The 21,294-nt window shown below is 34.8% G+C and overlaps 1 protein-coding gene across 1 annotated transcript in view; it reads right to left on the minus strand.

The window, feature by feature from the left end:
• Positions 1-21,294, minus strand: part of LOC113418034 (uncharacterized) — a 195,351-nt gene that overhangs the window by 168,634 nt on the left and 5,423 nt on the right. The window contains exons 2-3 of the mRNA XM_087960075.1: positions 3,683-3,779; positions 3,225-3,402 (exon numbers count right to left, since the gene is read on the minus strand). Of these exons, the coding sequence (XP_087816201.1) occupies positions 3,225-3,402; positions 3,683-3,779 (275 nt within the window). The remainder of the gene's footprint in view (positions 1-3,224; positions 3,403-3,682; positions 3,780-21,294) is intronic.

Below are 21,294 nucleotides of genomic sequence, written 5' to 3' on the forward strand. Positions count from 1 at the left end.
GAATCCATTCACATTTGGACTGTTGGATACCTTTTTAATTTATATTGTATATTATGTTTAACTTATATATACATTGCAGTCTATTGCAATGAAACATCGGTAACATAATTCATTTTGCAGCAGTTGGCATCCTTGTGTGTGTGTGTGTGTGTGTATGTGTATATAATTCTCAGCAATTTATTATATGTAAGTTCTTTCTTTGTTCAGACTTGTGCAAAAGGCCTCTGTTGAACATAGCAAAAACCAAATCCTTTCTAACTAGAGAGTTTCCAAGCCTCTCCAGATGCTCTTTGTCCTCTTCCATGCTTAAAAAAGTAGTCTATATCTACTGCTGTTGGTACAATAAATGTTCCTGTTGCAGGAAATATCTACTGGTGACTCTCTTTAAATCAGTGGTGGGATTCACATTTTTTTACTACAGGTTCTGTGGGCGTGGCTTGGTGGGCGTGGCAGGGGAAGGATACTGTAAAATCTCCAGTCAGAGGTGGTATTTCCCGGTTCTCCAAACTACTCAAAATTTCCTCTACCGGTTCTCCAGAACTGGTCAGAACCTGCTGAATACCACCTCTGCTTTAAATGTATGCAAGAGAGGACATCATGCTATGCAAGATCTGTGAAGATGAATGAATTTTTTAAAAAATCATCATATTAAAAGAGCTTAATAATAAATCATATTAGACTATTTATCCTTTATTCTATTATTGAAGTCAAAGGGAAAAAGAAATAACAAATGGACAAGGAATGACTGTAATTTTAAAATCTGTCATTTTGTCAATAGTAGAACAGCTTAATAAACAGAATGCATATCAGATAAGACATTTACCTAAAATAACTGAGTCATATTTATTTATTTACTTCTTAGTTTATAAAAATGCATATGCCACTAGTCTTGGGGCACAAGGCAACACTGAGCAACTGACATCATAACAACATATATGGAACTAAAAACAATTATAAAATATAAAAACAGATTAAAATTACAGAGTTTAAAACAAACTAAAGAACCATGAGTTTAGAGCAGAAAGGTAGCAGTGGCTTCTCTGTTAGTAAACTAGCCACCTTCAGCCAATAGCTTCTTCTTTAGGGCCCCATGCCAACAAGCACAGTCAAGTTTTAAGGCGTTTCCTGAAGACCAGGAGGTAGGGGTGGACCTCATCTCCTGAGTCAAGATGTTCCAAAAGGTGGGGTCTGTGGCAGAAAAAGCTCTCCCTTGGACCCCTCCAGCTACAATTCATTGGGAGTCCACAGTAGACCCTTTCCACCAGCAGGAGTGAGGTGGACCAATCCCATTGGGGCTGATGGCTCCTTAGATATCCTGGTCCTATGCCATAAAGAGCTTTAAAGGCAATGACCAACACCTTGAATTGTATCCAGAAGCAAATTGGCAACTATTGCAACTCACTTAAGAGTGATGTTACATGTGCCAACCAAGGGGCCTCCAAATCTGTATGCACTGCTGCATTCTGGATCAATTGTAGCTTCTGAATACTCTTCAAGGGTAGCCCCATAAAATGCAATGCAGAAGATGGTTAAGGTTGGAAGAAAACGAAAGATGTAATTCTCTATTAAAATTAGAGCTGGCTATTAATAAGTTGCATGTCAAGCACAGGAAATCAGGAACCAAGACAGTTTGAAAGAGTACAGGTTTATTGCATGCCATCACTCTCTACAAGAAACTGAACTACTAAAGTTCAAAGCAAATTGGTGGTAGATAGGAATCAACAGAATCCAAGGTGGGCTGGACTTAGATATCTTGTGAGCACAAAGCACTCAGAACTCAAGACTGATGATATGCTTGACTCCCTCCCTCATTTCCTACATTTCACAGCTAAATAGGTTGTCCACCATAGATGACCCTCCATGGGTTTGATTAACGTCTTCAGGCCAAAACTGAAAAACATTTCATTTACGGTCCAAATTCAGACTCTAGACCTTGCAATGATCTCACTGAAGTTCTCACCTTAATAAAGTTCTCTACCCTTTTAAACTAAATGCCTTATGAAAGCTGAGAAGCCAGAAAGCAGTCTGGGAACAGTCTCCAAACATGGATTTCCTCTTATCTTCCTCAACAGGAAAAGCTGAGTTGAGAAAATCAGTACCTAATTAAACTACTATTTCAACCTTTCTGGCACCAGGGACCAGTTTTTGAAAGAAAAACTGTCTTCCACGGTCTGGAGGAGTGATGGTTTTATGCAGAACCTCGATCCTGTACATATGCAGGTGAAACGTCACTTCGTGCACCCCGAGGGGTAGGGACCCCTGATCTATATGGAAGACACTGTTTCATGATTCTGGGAGTACCTTGATGTGGAGTTTATTATTCACTATCCCATTCTTGTTCCCACAGGAAAGATGTAGACTAAGAGATTCAGAGCTACAACCTTAAGCTGAGAGAATACTGAGGTGATGGTTTAGCTAAATTTGGTAACTTAATAGGGAGAAGACTCACAGTAACTCTGCTTCTTTTTGGAAGATGGTCTACTAACTCTGCCTCACCACCCAAACACCCCTTTCTACTTGGCACAAACATTATTTTTATTTCATCATCATCAAAAAAAAAATTCTTTCAGAATATACTAATTGATGAGGCTAAGCTGAAAATCTAACTGTACAAAGTAGCATTTAGTGTGCCATATAATTGTGAAGATTCTTATTTTGAAATATTTCAGCAATTAAGTTACATGGATTGGCTGAAGTAATCTAGTTTATTTCAACCTTAATATCCTTAGCCTCAATATGGGCATTATGTAGACAACTGTGATGACAGAATAAAATACTTCATAAATTAAAAAGGTAATCATTGGCTGACAAACAGCATTTTGCAGGCATCTGATATCTACTTTTATTTTAAGATTGATTCTACTGTAGTGAAAAAAGTGTTCACTACTGTAGTGAAAAAACTGCCCTTTCTCATATTGAATTCCAGGTTTTTTACTTTTAATATAACTTACATAGCAATACAATACAAAGAAAGACACTTTTGATGAAGCTTCTTCTAGTATGCATTTCTCTAGAAACTACACATCATAAAAACAACTCTACAAAGAATTATATTTTCAGCAACCATATTGCTTTTTCAGTTTCAGCATAGCAGGTTTTAGGACAGTCTATTGGGGAGGGGGAAAGTCATGATACAATGTTTGAATCAACATGGAATGGACAGGTTAGATCAAGGACATAACCATTGTCACTCAAGCTGATGATGATCAAGAGTGAAATCTCACCTCTTGGTTCAGCTTGGGCTTGCAACCTGAGTTTTTGTGGGTGAGCTGCAAGACTGCAAGTCAGCTTGTCATATCTAATAAGTCCCACCTTGTAAGTCTGATGTGCTGAAATATCAGTATTGTTGATGTTAAAAGCTGGATTTTTCAGAGACTTCAATTGAAACTTTCTTATCTTTTGCTGTTGAAGGGGAGAAATGCGACAAGGTCAAAAGTGTACCCAAGACAAATTCCTTCTAATCCTTCATTTACTTGTGCGGTAGCAGCATCAAATATCACTAAAATAGAATTAAAATAAAATTAACTCTTTATTAAAAAGAGGGGGGACACAAATGATTAAAATAATTACAAACAGCACTCTGACAAGCAAGAACAAAATTTTGCCTACAGCCATTTGTCTGTAATTATTTAATTAATCCTTACACAAATTATGAGCAATAACTCATCGAGCAAAGCTCAGCCATCAGAAAGTCAGACGACTTATATTTCTTCTGCTTAGTTTGTTTCCGAGCCTTCTGTTGAAACTTCTGGAGGGAAATTGTTAAATGAATAAATGAGCTTAAGAATGTAGATCATCCTTTAAGAGCCACAACTAACACAGTAATTTAAATATGGGATGGCATTGAAATGTCACTTCATTTACATCTCCACTAAAGGGGTCAACTACTAACTGAACAACAGAAGTGGAAAAAATAAATAAGAAAAAGAGAAGAAGAGTAAAACAAATGCCAAATGAAGGTCACATTAAAATTCTTCACTTAAAAGAATATATCGGTTATATTTCCAAAAGAATCTTCACCCTTTTTGCATCTAGCAGTCGCTAGAAGATGTTTCATGTAATATGTCATATTTCCTTCTCTTTTCACTGGGGCCAGTTACATTAAAACATTTATAAATCAAATCAAAGAACTATTAATATAATCAAAATCACTATCTTTGAGTGAGAAGTGCTGTTGAAATAATAGGAAGCACAATTTTGTTTCCTGGTTTTGCTCAAAACTCCCAGAAAACAGACAATCCATTTATATAGGATGCTAGCATGAGACCTTAACATAGGGTTTCAAACTCAAGGCCTGCAGGCTGAATATGGTCCATAGGGTGCTTAGATCTGGCTCGCAAGGTTGCCTTGGAAACACGAATGACTGGTCCACAGTTGCTGGCAGAATGCTCAGGCCACCACAGGTGCCCCTGACATGAATGATGTCAAGCTGATGTCACTCTCATCCTGGCCATTCCCACTCAGCCCCCGTTCCCGAGGTCAAACACAACCCTGATGTGGCCCTCAATGAAATCAAGTTTGACACCCCTGTCTTAACGCATTATTTCACTGAAGCTCGAACAATATTGAGTGGGGTTCTGCTCTAATTGATGAGGGGCCTGGTTTTTAAAAAGATAAGGATCTGCAGATGGAATTAGCTAATTGTTTTCTCTATTACTGTCTTACTGTCACCCATTTCCAGAGTCTTGTGAATCTCAAACCGTAGACATTTGGCCAACAGGAAAAAAAATTGCTTGAAGTGATGCTAACAAGAGTAAAATCATTTGCTTCTTTGTCTTTAGCGTTTCTAGAGTAATAAAGACAGCCCACCAAAAGAAAAATAGGCACCTTTAGGCACCTCTTTTACTTTGAGAATTTCATAGTTCCCCCTACTCCTTCCCTCCATGATTGTACTTATCTGTTATGCCTTCCATAGAAGACCTGGATATTACGTGGGTCAGAAGGGGAACTGACAAGAAATCTGCAGACCCCTCACATCCTGGACATAAACAGTTTCCACTCCTCCCCTCGAGACGACGCTAAAGAGCATTTGCAGGCCAAAGCAACTAGACTCAGGGATATTGAAAAATAATCCTGAATTGCCTAATGAACCATCAAGAATCAGTTAGTGACTTTAAGCAAACTACCATCATATGATCTTAAAAATTAGTATAACGCTACTCATAAGCATTGTAAATTTTTGCAAGGGTTATTTTAAAAAACTAGATTTAATTCCCCCTTTTTTTCACATTCTGAAAAAAAATACATTGGCATGGGAGGCAGGGGAATTCCTATACAGAAAATTTTGCCACCCTCTGCTGGAGGGGAAAGACACTACACATTGCTTTTTTACTGAATAAAATCGTCGCTTCATCTAGTCCAGTGTTTTTGAAATTTAGGATTTCAGCATGCACTTTGCCAACCCAATATGAAGATAGTGGTGATTAAACCTAGAATATTCTGAATGCAAATGTGGACTGTAAACACAAATGAATCCTTTATATTAACTTCACTGCGTTGAAGCTTCTTAATGGGGCCGCTAATCCCTGGATCAGAAACATTACAGAAAATATGTCTCCTAGATTATATTGCTTTAAACTGATAAAATATAAAATGCTTTTCTCGTGAATCATTCCACTGAATTAATGTCGAAACGTGGTTATGGATCATTTTAGTTAAGGGCTTATTATGAAAAGTATCAGAAAAGTGGTTGCCTGTATTTTTTTCCCCGTATACTTTCAAAATACCATCAGGCTCACAATATTTAATATCAAATAAGTTACAGTTGCCAGAATTTGTTTGCATAATTTCAAATCTCTACTTTTGAAAAACTCAAAACATTCAAGGTGCTGGTAATTTGATATATTAAGGCACTCATTGCTTTCATAAATAAAATTAATATCAACGGTCAATGAAAACTACATTTAAATAAGACTGATACTTAATTCATGCCTTTAATGTCTTACATATACTGAACATTAGCTTTTATTTACAATACCACATTTTAAAATAACCTTGGTGTTTTATTTGCTCCAACTTGGTGAACTTTTTCTAATTTTAAGGTAATCACATAAGGCCATTCTAGATTTCATTGGCTTGGATCTTTTAAGGTGTTTTGGAACTAATGCAAATGAGTGAACTCTTTCCAAATGTTTTAGGTAAAAATCTCCATCCCTGGTTATTATTTGTCTCACCACTGATAGTGTGAAGAGCAATTTGTTTGTTTTAATTGTAATTTTACTTGATAGATCAGATACATTTTAAATTTAATTTAAATCTTTAAAAAAATGTCAAAAATTAATGTAGGTGAGTGGTTTGGGAGGATTAAGCCAACACTCTTCACCAACAAACTCTCTTTCTGAATTAGGAGTTTATGGCTTTTATTTCTTTAAAAAAAGTATTTGAAATTCCATTCATAAATATACATGATTTTTCTTGTAGATGACTGCAGTGTTGACTGATCAAGGCTATGGACACATAAAATTAAACAGAAGTGTACTTTTTTCTACTGAGTATATTTCTGAGTAGACACTGGTGAGATTGTAACCTTTGTTATACTCATATATAGTTTTATTAGATGATGTTTCTAAAAAACTGAACCAGGTGTAACATTGAACTGAAAAATATATTTGGAGAATTCTTGAGGACATTTTGAGGTTACTCTGCTAGAATGAATTTTTATTTGGGATAACTTAAATTCTTACCTCCAATCACCCAAGAAAGAACACAACAATACAATTCTATTTATCTATGTGTAGTTCTAATGCAATGGAATTGTGTCATCAACCTAAATGAACTTTCACCAATACACAGACTTATCGCACAGGCATTGTTATGATAAATTTGGGACCTGAATCTTCACCTCTTTGATTGATTGATGGCTTGATTAATTATGGGACTTTAGTAATCATACAGATAGGATTTTGTTTTCTTGACTAGGTATGGTATTCCCAGGAGTCTTGTCCAACATCAAAGTTCAAAAGCATCAATACTCCAACCTTTGTTTTCATAGAATACCATTATTTGCATGATTGTGATGTTTGTAGGCATGGACATATCACAGTATCTGAATATATTTTGAAGGCTGTTCTATCAATTGCTAGTCTGCAGTGTATTTCTTGACTGCTTGTTCCTTTAAAGTTGATGGCTGAACCTAAAAGACACAAGCTGTCTTTCATTTCAAAAAGTATTCAGACCTGCATACCTATTTGATGCCGCATCCACAAGACAAAAGACTTCCTTTTTAATTGATATTTGCTTAGTTTAATACCCAAACTAAGCACCAAGGCAATATTTTTGAAATAATTTCATTTGAGCCATAGGTAACATTTTGTTAGGCTATAATGCAGAAAGCAGTAATCTGATACCAAAATTTAAAAGTAATTCTGAGCATACTAATTTCAGCTATTCCTCTGTTAAAAAGTTGGTATTTACAAAAGTTGAACCTATCTATGTTATGGAGAGTAAAGGTGTACTGTTTGCAAGATGTTAAGTTCCTCTACTATGTTCCTGATAAGAGCTAAGTTCAACTCTGATCTTAATAAATACAGTCAGTTCACCTTTTGTGTCATTTGCCTCTTCATAAATGAATAATATAAGGTGTCATAAGCGAAGCTGAGTTCCCATGCAGACTCATGTCAATCTAGAGAAACAATAGCTACACTGAATTGCTATGAATTCATTTTGCAATAGAAGGATACTTTCTATGCAAAATCTACCAATAACAGTCAGGTACTTAGATATCCAACAAAGTAGTTTAAAGGGAACTGTTCTCATAGTCTTTGTCCAGCAAATGTCATCTACTGGAGATGATTAACTCCAAATTAAGGAATTTTTATGTTGATATATATTTTTAATCTGTATTTTATACGTATATGTTTCAACCTGATTTACTCATATACAATTGGAATGGCCTATAAGCCCAGCAAATAAACAGATTGAAGAAAAATATGGAATTCAGTATATAGAAGATATATCTTTACTTCCTATACACTGACATTGCCCTAAATATATACATATGTTATTGTTTGTCCTAATTTTTTTTTTGTACCATGACTTCTCAAGAGGGGTTGTCAAACCTGGTCCTAGTGGTTGCACAGCAGTGATGGGGGATGATCTTGAATTTTTAAGTGACATAGATTCAACCAGTAGCCAGAATGTGGGCCCATTCAACAAGAGATGCAATACTTGAACCCAACTTGGCTATCTTGGTGGAATACACACATGGAGGGGAGGGGGAGACAGGGACAGACAGAGAGACAGAAAATCATTGTTTTGTCAGATGCAATATGTCCTTTGTGGGGGTTTTCTTGGCCTTTTCTTATAATATATTATGACCTGTAGTAAATGGGAGGAGGAGGAGGAGGAGGAGGAGGAGGAGGAGGAGGAGGAGGAGGAGGAGGAGGAGGAGGAGGAGGAGGAGAAGAATCAAACTTAGTTCTGTATTCTGTGAGATTGCAAATGACAGTTAAACCCTGCCTCAACCATATGAGAGTATTACCGGTATTCTCAAACTGAAAAAACTAAGAATGTAATCTATCTAATGTTTATTTTCATTTTTTTCCCCATTAAATTAACAGCACATATTTTAAAAAGGTCGCCGTGACATATTTTCCATTCATTGCACCAAGTGCTCCAAGATGATGACTTTTTAAAAAAAAAAAAAATCCAACACATTATTTTGAAGGATGAGTCGATCTGTACAGTATAAAGTATCAAAGAAACCAAACGGAATACCTGTTTTTGTAAATCCAGTGATCTTCTGTCAATGGAAACACATAATAAAATAAAATAGATTCTGAGACTCTCAGTAATGTCTATGTGTAAGCTCCTAGAATTAGCAATACCTGTACTTATTCCACCCTCTCCCCCCCCTCCCCAAAAAGAACCCCTTTATATATAACCAGTGACAACTAAAACCAATGAAGTTTTTAAAATAATGTGATTGTTGTCAGAAGAAATTGGGTACAAGAAAGCTGTGTTCAGTTCTGGTTCCACTCAAAGCCATGGCCCAGGGGTTCTGCAAAAGCTGCTACAAGGCTGGTGGGCACAAACCAGCAAGGAAGTGAATTTTGCATACTGTACGGATCATCGCTCAGTCGAGGGCAGTCAGATTGAATCTGCAGTCAACTCGTTGTGCTTCATGAAACCGTCAGCCCACATTTGTGTCTCCCTGTTTTTTCCTGTCTGGCTGTAAACAAGTTGTGCTCTAAGCTGTCTTTCCTACCCTTATCGTCTCAGCAAAGCTCACCACAGAGACCATCGGATGGCTTAAAACCTGAATCAAAGTTACCACTTCCAGACAGCAGTCCCCATGCAAGGCTGAAAGCAAAAATGAAAACAGCCTCCGCAGTGACAGAACTTTAGTTCCGGTTAGGAAACGCATACTTTAGATTTAGACCCAGACTGGCATATACTGTCTCTTTGGTGCGTTTAAAACGAACCACTTCAGGTGCGCTTGAAATGAACAACGGCTTCAAACCTGACCAAACAAATTCTGTTGATTCATCCACCATGAACTCCTAAAATCTTATGTAGCCCTGGAATCTTACATAGCTAAAAGAGATGGGATAACTAGATGCAGATTGTCCAGACATTGATTCTAAGAAAGTAATAATCTCTAAAATATTCTCTGGGTTAAAATAATGACACACAGGAACAGTTATGATGCTTCTTAATTCATATCAATAAACAAATATTTAAATATAAAACAGAAATCATGCTTCCTAGAGAAATATGGATGGAACCTCATCCTATCATACATATTCTTTGAGCTAGTACAAATTAATTATTTTTAAATTAGTGCAATGTATAATTTTTATAATCTGCTGGTCCATCTTTGCTAAAGTTTTCCTTTTTGCACGTGAACCTGGAATCTCTGATCACCCTTGATTGTTCCCACGAGTAAAAAAACAATAAATAAAATGCAACAGTTTATTTGCATTTATCCACCTTAAAGAATATTTTCAGATTTGGAAATGTTACTAATCTTCAGCAGCAACTAGTGACATGTGGATCAGACAAAGAAGTGGAGGACAGTTAATATATAATAAAAGAACTAAAGCAACAATTCTCAATAATAATTGAGGTTTCCATGTGTGCAGGTTCTATTCTAGCAGTCACCAGGAATCAAAGGTATGGACTCAAAGGTGCACCCAAAAAATCAAAAAATGTAATATGCAGAATATACAATGAACAGAGTTCATCAGGTGACATATCAAATATCATTATAATAACTTTACATTATAATGTTACCTGTCTGAATTACTTCCTAATACAAGTAGTCCTTGATTTGTGAACACAACTGAGCCCAAAATTTCTGTTGTTAAGTGAGTTTTGCCCCACATTACAACCTTTCTTGACACAGTTATTAAATGAATCTGCTTTCCTCATTGACTTTGCTTATCAGAAAGTCATAACAGGTCATCACAGGACACAGCAATCATCATAAATGTGAACCAGTTGCCAAGATCTGAATTTTGATCCCATGACTATGTGAAAAAATGAGCACAAGTCACTTTTTTCAGTACTTTTATAACTTTGAACAGTCACTAAATGAAGTTATAAGTCAAAGACTACCTATATGTATAACATATATATCAAAATTTCTTTTAGAGTATGTCTGTGTGTTGGTTTGTATAAATGTAGGTATACATAATTCAATATAATACAAGCATTTCCTTTTTTTTCTTGGCATAATATGTATTCCAATTTATTCAAAGAAGTTTCTAAATAGTAACATGATGTTCTTGTTTGCTATGTTTTAAGAAATTACTGAAAAAAACTTCTGAAGAAGCAACATTAAAAAATGAACATTCAAAACAAATAAATAACAAATATGCAATGGATTCTATTGTGGTGTTTTATCATTAAATTTAAGCTTTTGCTTCAAGTTAGTATCAAACTGCTACCATGACACTGATAACATAAGAAAGAAAAATAGTATAAGCATTAAAATTGGGTAATTCGTGACAAAATACTGCCATTAAATTTCAATTCAACAAGCTGTCCTTTGGTTCAACTTTTCCAAACAGTAAGTGACACACAGAACAGTGGGTTAAATGTAGTTGCGACTGCCACAGATCTGGGCTTGGTAGTAATTAATGTAGTTTAATATGGTTGTTAGCACACATCTCACATAACAGATAATGTTCCAGCATGTTGTTGATGGAATCTTTCAGCGCAGCTTTAGGAGATCTACCAAGCCCTGCCTAACTTGGTTAGGGAAAAGAGTTGAACCATGTGTAATTCAGAACAGAGGAGGTCCTAGAATCACTCGACAAATACAATTACACTACTTATTTCTCTCTGTCCCTTGCCCTAAATTCACAAGCTTCACAGTTTCAGTGCAGTCCATCTCATTCCGCCCCTGGGCTACAAAAATATGTGGTGCTGAGTTTATAAATTTAATCAAAACTAGAAATAGTAGACAGGCCAATTGAGGTTTTACCATAGATCCCTGGGAAAACTCTAAATTCTTGAAGGCACTTTTGTCTAAATTCTATGACCCTTCCCCCATTCCTACTATATTGTCTACAACTCTCGTTAACTCCCTTTCCCAGTAACAGAAAAGGGGAAACTTCCTGCCTGACAGTTTCCCTCTCTATTACTCTTATAAATAGCATTTAAAAAGAGAACAGATATTTTAAATATCCTCCCCCCCCCACAAAAAAAAAAAAATCACTCACTTGCTATTCCATGCCTTGCTTTCAATTTAGGGCTCAACCAACAGAAATAACAAAATGTTTCTGCGTATATGACATGGCAAAAAACATGTGGATAAATGGATGCTTGTCTTGCACAAATTTTACCTCGTTCTGATTTACATTCTGACTTATCAATGCAGATTTTCAGTAGACAGTTGTTATCATTTAACACACATGGTATTGGCAGGTTAATGCTCACACCCATCAACAAATACTGGTCCTAACAATAACTCTCAAATTCTGTCCCTTAGTGTGTAAAGGCTAAAGCCGACTTAAGCTTTGGAAGTCACTCATAAGATAGCTTTAATTCCATTAAAGTTAATGCTATTGTTTCCATTTGTAATACAATTATAGCTACCCTATAGCTATAGGTATTTTTGAGGGCAAATGCAAGTAATTCTCAACTTACAACAGTTCATTTAGTGACTGTTTGAAGTTACAATAGCACTGAAAAAGTGATTTATGGATGGGTTTCAAACTTACAACCCTTGCAACATCCCAAAGGTCACGTGATCAAAATTTAGATGCTTGGCAACTGATCCATATTTATGACTGTGTCCTGGGGTCATGTGATCTCCTTTTGCGACCTTCTGACAGGAAAAGTCAGTGGGAAAGCCAGATTCCTTAACAACTGTTACTAACTTACTAACTTAACAACTGCAGTGATTCACAGCTGTGGCAAGAAAGGTCATAAAATGAAGCAAAACTCACTTAACAAATGTCTCACTTGGCAACAGAAATTTGTGGCTCAATTGTAGTTGTAAATTTAGGATTACCTGCATCTTCAACTAGAGTATTTTGACTGAGGAGAAAGGATTGTTGCCATGATGCTTCTTCTGAATGCAATGTTTAATCAAAGTGTAACAGAAGAAATTAATTTATTGTTTCTTTTTCTGAAAAGCGAAAACAGCTAATAAAAAAGCAATTTATGGCCCAGAATTTCTGCTAAATCTCTCAAACCCGAGGAAAAAGGCTGTTTCAGGATACAGGAGGTGCAGAAGGAAACAAAAGAAAACAGAGGGATCATTGGGCAAATTGCCTTTCACTTATACAACACCGAATCCTCATAACATCTGGATAAGCAAGTCACAGCTTTCAGCAGGCCGGAATGTGCTGAGAGAGAGTATCCTATCTCTTTGGGCATTATCAGAAGATAATCCTGGGAGACATTCACTTATCCCCCTGCAAATTATCCTGAAAGATTCTGCCTTGTCTCCCAGATTATTTAATATGTGTCTGAAGTCACTAACAGAACTCATTTGCAGGTTTGGAGCTCATCTGCATTGTGTATGTCTATACCTTCTCCTTTCCTGAGAGCTTAGGGGTGGATATTTCACGAATCTCCATAGGCAGAGATTAGATGTGGAGAACAAACTGAAGCTCAATTCAGACAGAGATGCTGTTTATTCAAGGGACTGGATGCCGCACTGGGTCATCCAACTGCATAACAATGATAGCAAGTGGAGGAGGGAGGTGTCTTGCGTTAATTTCAATTGATTAACCAGTTGTAGATTTACCCAGACTTACTGCACTACAATCTTCATGGGGCAGTACTTGAAGATGGTCTGGAAATTGCAGCATGCCAAAGATGTAATGACAGGGTGTCAAGTGGCAACTCTAAGAGTATCATGAAACCCCTGTGGTGTTGTTGTTGTTGTTGTTGTTGTTGTTGTTGTTTAAAACAACTACTTTGACTGCTAACTGCTTTCCAAGCCCAATACCAGATCCCTACTGGGATATACAAATCCTTCTATATCCTAACCCCAAATTAGCTGAAGCATCGCGTATTTCCATACAGCATTCCTCATTCCTATAGTATTCAACTGATTATTTTGCACAGTATATCTAACATCAACAGCATATTCTGAGTTTTTTTTCAGGTCATTATAGTTGTGCTTTTAAAGTTGTAGCAACGTTTCAGCAGAATCTCATCTGCCATCATCAGGCTTCTGTATAGTGTTTGTCTGTGAGTCAGACTTTCACAGCCATTTCTGTTTTAAATTTGGTGCTAGCCTACTGCTGTGCCAGAATGGTTTTTTGTTTTGTTTTTCCTTCATCCTGATTGGTTGGGAGTCTTGGTCTGTGTTTATTGGTCTTGGAGTTTGCTGTGTTCTGCTTGATTGGTGTTTCTAATATCTTCTGTCTGTTTTGTAGCTTTTTTTGTCTTGATTGGCTGGCAACATTGTATTTCCTGTATTGGAGGCTTTTAGTGCGGCTTGGTATCATCAGGTTTCTGTATTGTGTTCGTCTGTGAGTCAGACTTTCACAGCCGTTTCTGTTTTTTATATATATATATATAACATCCACACATGCATGCATACTAATAAATAAATAAATAGCTACTATTAAGAGATAGTAAAGTAAAGATAAGTGGTTTGTCTTTGGCCCTGGAAATCTGAGACCTCTCAGTTTATAGTTTCTTGATCACTACCAATCCATTAGAAAGGAACATTCAAATTAAGAGCTTAAACTAAAAGCTGTATAAAAGAGATATACTACAGAAAAAGCCAAAAATATCAGTTACAAGAATCACACTTGTACACGCAGATACTCTCTGTATTCATACTGCTTTTACTGCACAATATTTCAATACTTTAAAAAATTCAAATGTAAATAGATGTCATGCAGTGTTGAAACACAATGATGACATTGCAAATAAAACTAAGAATTTATGTATTTTCTATTAACTACAAATGTGCACCATATTTTTGTTCGTTATTTCTATGGCATACAGGTTTGATTTTTTTTCTATTCAAAACATTCTTAGTTAATTTTAAAAATGAGGAGTTAACAATGAGAAGTGGTGGCTTGCCTTAGGCTACCAGTAATTCTGCTGCATTATTGGAAGATGAAACCTAATTCTGCATGTATGAATCTATGTGCCTGCTTATATATCTTATATCTATCTCTCTACTTATCTTTCAGTCTATTATGGGCACAATCTAGAGTTATTAATATCAATGGAGAAAATATATCAGTTTTCATCTGATATAGATTGGCTTGAATATACAGTATAATATACAGTATAATATACTGTATATTGGCATTATTCAATTAACATTAGCTTTATTTTTATAATTTTTGTAAGGTCGATAAAACATTCTGTCCAAATAAGCTCAGAATCCAATGTAATTTAATAATGTGATTAAAGTTCAAATTCGATGCCCTATTGGAACTTCCATTTAAATTCACAAATTGTACAATATATGCTCCCAAACTAATGTTTAGATCAAACATACCAAAACACTGCTTCTCAATAGACTATGCATTTGCTGCAAATAGTATTTAAAATTAGCATTTGATTACTTACATCATCAAATTAGTTTATTCTCATGTGAATTTTTAAAACCTACTTCTTTTTATTAAATAGCCTGGTAGAAGACATTTAATCCTAAACCTTTGGTACTAGTTCCCTTGCATTATCTACTTTCTTCCAACATAGCTATAGTTCATAATAGATCAGTGAAGTCAGTCTGAAAGCAGTGAGACAGAAATCATGCCATATGAGCAGTCCCAGAAGGAATACCTCAAGTAGTTCATAACATATACTCCAGTTGCCTCTGGCATTGGCTCTTGGATTAGTGTCATATATGTGTCAGTATGAAACAACATAAACCATTTGTTTATACATTCTCATTACTCCTAGTTATTTTACTGTATTTCCTATTTGACATTGACTGCATATATCAATGCACTCATTGCAAAGAGTTTGCATTTAGCTTCTATACATTGAACAACCAGGAAAGAAAAATAGCTGGAATCCTTCAGCCTGCACTGGGAAATGTTATACTTCCCTCAACAGCAAAAACGTAGGGGATCCTTATAGCAGACTCTACATACTCTTCTGGCAGCTTTTGCATGGTACTAGTGCTAACAATTACAGGCATCTGCTATTTCATATGCAGTTAACTGTTAGCTCCCATTCCCCCAACCCATTTTATATTATGCTTAATTAACTGAGAACCATATTTGAAATAGATATGCCTGAAATATCTTTTGCAGCAACAATTGGACAGAAACTAGCCACATTAAAAACATTTTAAAATTACCATCAGCCGAAGAAAAACTGAAATTAGCCAAATACTTCTGTGGTCAGATATGAATTGCTGCATTCGCTATCTCCAGATTAAGAATACATCTGAGAAGATAAGGCATTCCTCCTGAACAAGAATTCTTCATCAAATACATATGCGTATTGTCCATAAATGATACTACAAGGAACATTAATTCCTAACAGTGGTATACTTGTATAAGAAACCTGGTTCTTTATAAAGAGTCATTAATTAGTTTTGGGTAGACTAGTCTTCTTCATTGTGATGATATCCAGAAGTGCTGGTTAACAATTTCAAGAATGTTAAGTCAGAACGGCCAATGTTCTAGACAGAGATGTCAAACTCACATCATCACGTCGGTATCATGTGACATAGCAGGATTTTTTTTGTCCCCTTCGCTAAACTGGGTGTGGGTGTGGCCAGTGCATGATGCATCCAGCCAATGGGCTGGGAGTTTGACAGCCCTGTTCTAAATATTTCAATCCAATACATTTAGAGCATTCAATCCAATACATTTAGAGTATTCCTCAACTTTAGGCAACTTTAAAGTATGTATACTTCAACTCCCAGAATTCCCACTTGTTTGTGGGATTCTACCATGTACCAGATTGGAGAAGGCCAATAACTTAATATAAAATAGAATCCCATGTTTCTCTTCAAGTGAACAATTCAAAGCAGAATCTGGAGAGTGGTTTAGGTTGTGATTTAAATCAACATTATCACTAACTGCTGCTGCAGGCATATGTTCACTCCACAGGTAGTCCTTTTTAATGTAAGTTTTGTTTTCCCTGCACCATGTTGGAAATCTACTTTAGCCATTTTTTACCCTTTTTTTCCTGCTGAATAACCATTTAGTGATTTGTATGCAGCTTTGTGTTGCAAATACAATGCACTTTTCTGCTCAGGAAGGATTGAATTACATTTCTGGAAAAAATAATAGTGTACAACAGAATCACTCAGGCAAAGATACTCTAAAGTAATAATTTAAATATAACTATTTGGAAATAGTTTTTCTGCTTTTCTGGATTTTTTCAGCTCTTTCAGCCAATATCTTTATTTATATATTGGTTTGAATGACATTAGATTATGTCTATTATCAATTAGATTATGTCCATTTTGTTTTCCTTTTTTAAAAAAAAACTTGAATAAACCAACACGATGCTCTGATATAAAGCAAGCTTTGTAAAGCTTAACTAATGTAATCATAGGCTATTCCTATGCTTTCTGAATGTACGTTATTGAATATTCTAATATGAGGAATATTGTGCTGAGTTTTCATTCTTTGTGAATTGTCAAATATAACTATAAGTATTGTTATGTTCAACATGGTATCTCAAATGAAAACCAAGCCAAAGAATAAACAATGCAATGACATTTGTAAACAAATGCAGAAGAGCAATAAAATCCTGCTTCATACCAAGCAAAAACATGAAAAACAATATGCTAAAGCCATCTCTTAATACATTAGAAGTTTTTATTTGTTGCCAAAAGATCATTCAGTTAGGAGTTAAGTAAACTGCTCTAGAGATGACATTCACAGAATATCTCAGCCATTTATAACTCAGAAAAGGACAACAGGTGATGAACGATAACAATGCAGGTAAGGAACAGAAAGTTGATCCTAATGTACAATTATTCCTGTCAGCAGATAAAATTAGAGATATTTGTACTTCTATTTGGATGTTACAGTCTATTGCTACAAATAAGGAGAATCACAAGTGATCTTTTGAAATCCTCTTATCAAATTTGTCAGCAGAAAAATTAGTTGTGCAATTTGGTCAAATTTCCCCCGTTAGCAGGAATTCTTCAATAATTTCTTAAAGACAGGACTGCTCATTACCATTACTGGGGGGGTGGGGGGGTGGAGGGGAGCCTTCCCACAGGAAAGTGTTCCCTCGTAATGTTTCTTTGGAATTTAATTGAAACACAGGAAACCAAGGAGAGATACTTGTTTAATGAAAGACAAAACTTTCCGACTTAACTTTTGGCCACATTCACAATCCATGTTTTTTTTTAAAAAAAAAAAATTTGTAAAGCAATTTGTTTTTTTACATCTGATTGTAAGAAAAATGATAGAAAATAATGGAAGAATTTCTCACCCTGATATTAATCAGTGATAATTGAAATGTATTTCTTTTTCTGTTACATGGAGACATGGAATCTTTTGCGGCTTTACAGAGATTGACTGTATTAGGGCCAATTTTCATAATTCTTTTTTTTATGAAAGCATCATTTCCTATCTTTCTGATTAACACTTGCCTTGAATAACTTTATCCGTTCCCCAGTGTTCACTTACCGTAAAGTCTTGCCTGAGCTAGTTGCTTAATGCACTGGCTCTCTGCTTTCTTTGCTTAAGCATTTGTCACTCAGCTAGACAAAATGAGCTTTGTGTCAGAAGTCAAAGGAAGGCATAATTTTGTCATCACTCTCAACAAACCAATCCCGATGTTTATCCTGAACAAAAGTAATCATAATAACTTAATGCACTGGATCTTCAAAACTCTTTCATTTGGTTTTAGTATCCTCATCCATATAGAGCTCCAGTTGCATAATTTTATGAAATCCGTTCTAAAATTCAGGCAGCTTTCTTTGCAGAAACCTCTTCTCAGTGCAAAGCATACTACTTGCTTAACCAAAGCATTTTAGCACATAGCTAAAGTTAACCATTTAGAGTTGGGTTCTGTTGTAAAATTTAAATTAAATAATATTTAGTTGAATTGACCAATCCGAACAGGTCCATTACCATTCACTCTCTTGAAAGTTTACAATATCATAAATAATAAGAAATGGCTGAAAAGAATGAGATGCCATCTACTGATCAATTACACAGACTCAAGAGAAAACTTACCATATCAGAAATCCCAGAGGATTTAATATGCATTAGCATGCATAAACTAGCCTACTCCAATATGAGCAGGTACAGAGCAGGTATCTCCTGCAAGATAGCTATGGATAAGAAGATACTGCCATAAACTGAAATAACCAAGTCAGTTGGGTGGATGTTTTGTACACAAAGAATTCATAACACATCCTTTCTAAACCATATGAAATGCACGTCTTTAGAGGAAATAAAAATGAAAGTGGCAGGAAGGTATGGTGAAATAAAATGGTGGGAAATGATATATAGTTAATAAAAGAAAGATTATTGATTTTATTTGATATTATGGAATCTTTATGGGATAAGTTGAAGTCTGCAATATTACTGGGTTTGATCCATAAGAGAGGCAAAGCAATAAACTGTTTCTATTTTCAGTATTGTCTGTGCTTCCTTTAAAAGAGGATATGAAGAGATTCAAAGCTACAATACTAATCATTAAACACTAAAATGGAATGTATGCTTTTTATTCCATTAATTAGTCCCTCCCTCTAATTGTCACATTTAATAACTTCAATTTAAAATTGTATCTCGCAGAATCCTGGGGACACTCAATAGTTTTGGGGGAGATTTCTTTGGAAGTTAAATAATACAGGCAAATTGCTCTGAATAAAAGCTTCCCTATTGCTATAAAACTTCGATTTTAGAGGGAAAAGAAAAATTTCAATATCTTCCATGTCTGATCTTAGAAATGGCAATACTGGGGTTTAACAAGCCGTGGACAAACATTCCATCACAGTTTACTGTATATTCTGTAAGACCATAATGTGCTCTTCAACATACTTATATGATCATCCACATTATGGAAATTCCTTGTGGAAAACAGAAAAAAAATAATTTATTCTTTGACAAACAAACATAATAACATTATTATGGGGGGAAGGCAAATTTAGCTTTAGAAAAAAAAAGTACATTTATAATTATGTTTATAATTACTATAAAGAAATTTCGGAGACCTTTCTTTTTATCTTTTTTCTTTCTTTCTTTCCCCTTTTTCATTTCTTGCACTTTTAGCTTTCTATTTGATTTTTCTTTTTTTAATATCCACTTTTTATTAGACTGTATTAGTTATCTTTTTTAAAAAAATAATAACATTATAAAGATCATCCACATTATTTTTGTTATTTCTGATTGTCAAAGACTTTCCTGTATTGTAGCTCCAATAAGTTGCATTTAAAATAAAGTGTTGTGCATGTAGCTTAAAATGCCCTTCAAATTCCTGACTGGTTGATGTAGTCTTCCTTAGCAAAATCTTAATGTATAGCAATTTGGAAGATTGCATTCCAGATGGATGCCTGACTGAGGATGGGTGGATTAATTCTCTCCTATTATTCACTTCACTCTCCTGAACACGCAACAGAATGACATTTAGTATCAAGTTACTGATTTGCCTCTAGGTTTAGCTAAAAGCTTATGTTAGTCACTTTCTTAAAAATTTGATTTCCCTTAAAGGTGACCTGACATAAAAGAATTGGTTTGCACACTTGTCTTCTTCTGTATGATAAGAAAAGACAGTGAGATAATTATTTTTATAAGATTATATATATAGGCTTCCAATATATATGGAATGTGTATGTGTGTGTGTGTATTAGTAAGCCTAATGAGAGAACAAAATAAATGCCATTTCCTGAGTTGTTGCGTGATTTCTTTTTTAATAATAAATATAAAAGAACATTAAGTAACAATGAATAAAGGAATGCTATATAAAACTCATGCCACATATTAATAATATAATAATTGGCATTGTATTATTGTTATATACTATAATATATATTATTATAGATAATAATATCATAATATAATCTGATATCATTAACTGATATTATGTTGATTGCTTAGTTAGTATCCTATGATTATCACTAATTGTTGTATCCTAGGATTTATGATGAATGTATTTTTATGATGACTATGATCATGATTTATAGCTTTTTTTTAAACAAAGTTTTTATTTTTTACAACAAACATACGAACAAAACATAAAAACATAAAAACATCTTTCAATTATATACATACAGTGTGTCAGTTGGTTACAATCTTTTGTGCTATCCTTTTTTTACCATTACTCACAAGTTATATAAATTCTCACCTTATCAATCTAGCTTGTGCTTATATAATATCAATTATTAAACATTCATTTGACTATTTTTCCATCATTTTATACGAGATATTCTATTCTATGATTTAATCTTATACATTCATCCAATGGTTATATATTTTAAATTGTATTCTATATCAATTAACTTTTATTGTAAGGCTTAGTAGTCGATTTCTTTACCATGTCTTTTTATCTAACCATTGATAAAATAAATCCCATATCATATAAAATTGTTTATCCTCTTGTTCTCTAATTTCAAATGTCAATTTACTCATTTCAGCACAGTCCATGACTTTCTTAATAATTTTCTCCTGCATAGGTATTTTTTCATTTTTCCAGTTCTTAGCAAATGCAATTTTAGCCGCTGTTAAAACATTTACAATCAAATATTTCAATTTTTTACAATATATTTCCGGTATAATTCCCACTAAAAATATCTCAGGTTTAAAGTCTATGTGTTGTTTTGTCATTTTTTCCAACCATGTGTGGATTATAGTCCAATATCTTTTTGCATCCGAGCATGTCCACCACATGTGGTAATATTTATTTATTTATTTATTTATTTATTTGATTTGCCAATTGTTTACA

The sequence above is a fragment of the Notechis scutatus genome, chromosome 3, assembly GCF_049901735.1.
Source record: "Notechis scutatus isolate UNSWTSFEM ecotype Mainland chromosome 3, rNotScu1.2, whole genome shotgun sequence".
In the NCBI taxonomy this organism is placed as follows: Eukaryota; Metazoa; Chordata; class Lepidosauria; order Squamata; family Elapidae; genus Notechis; species Notechis scutatus.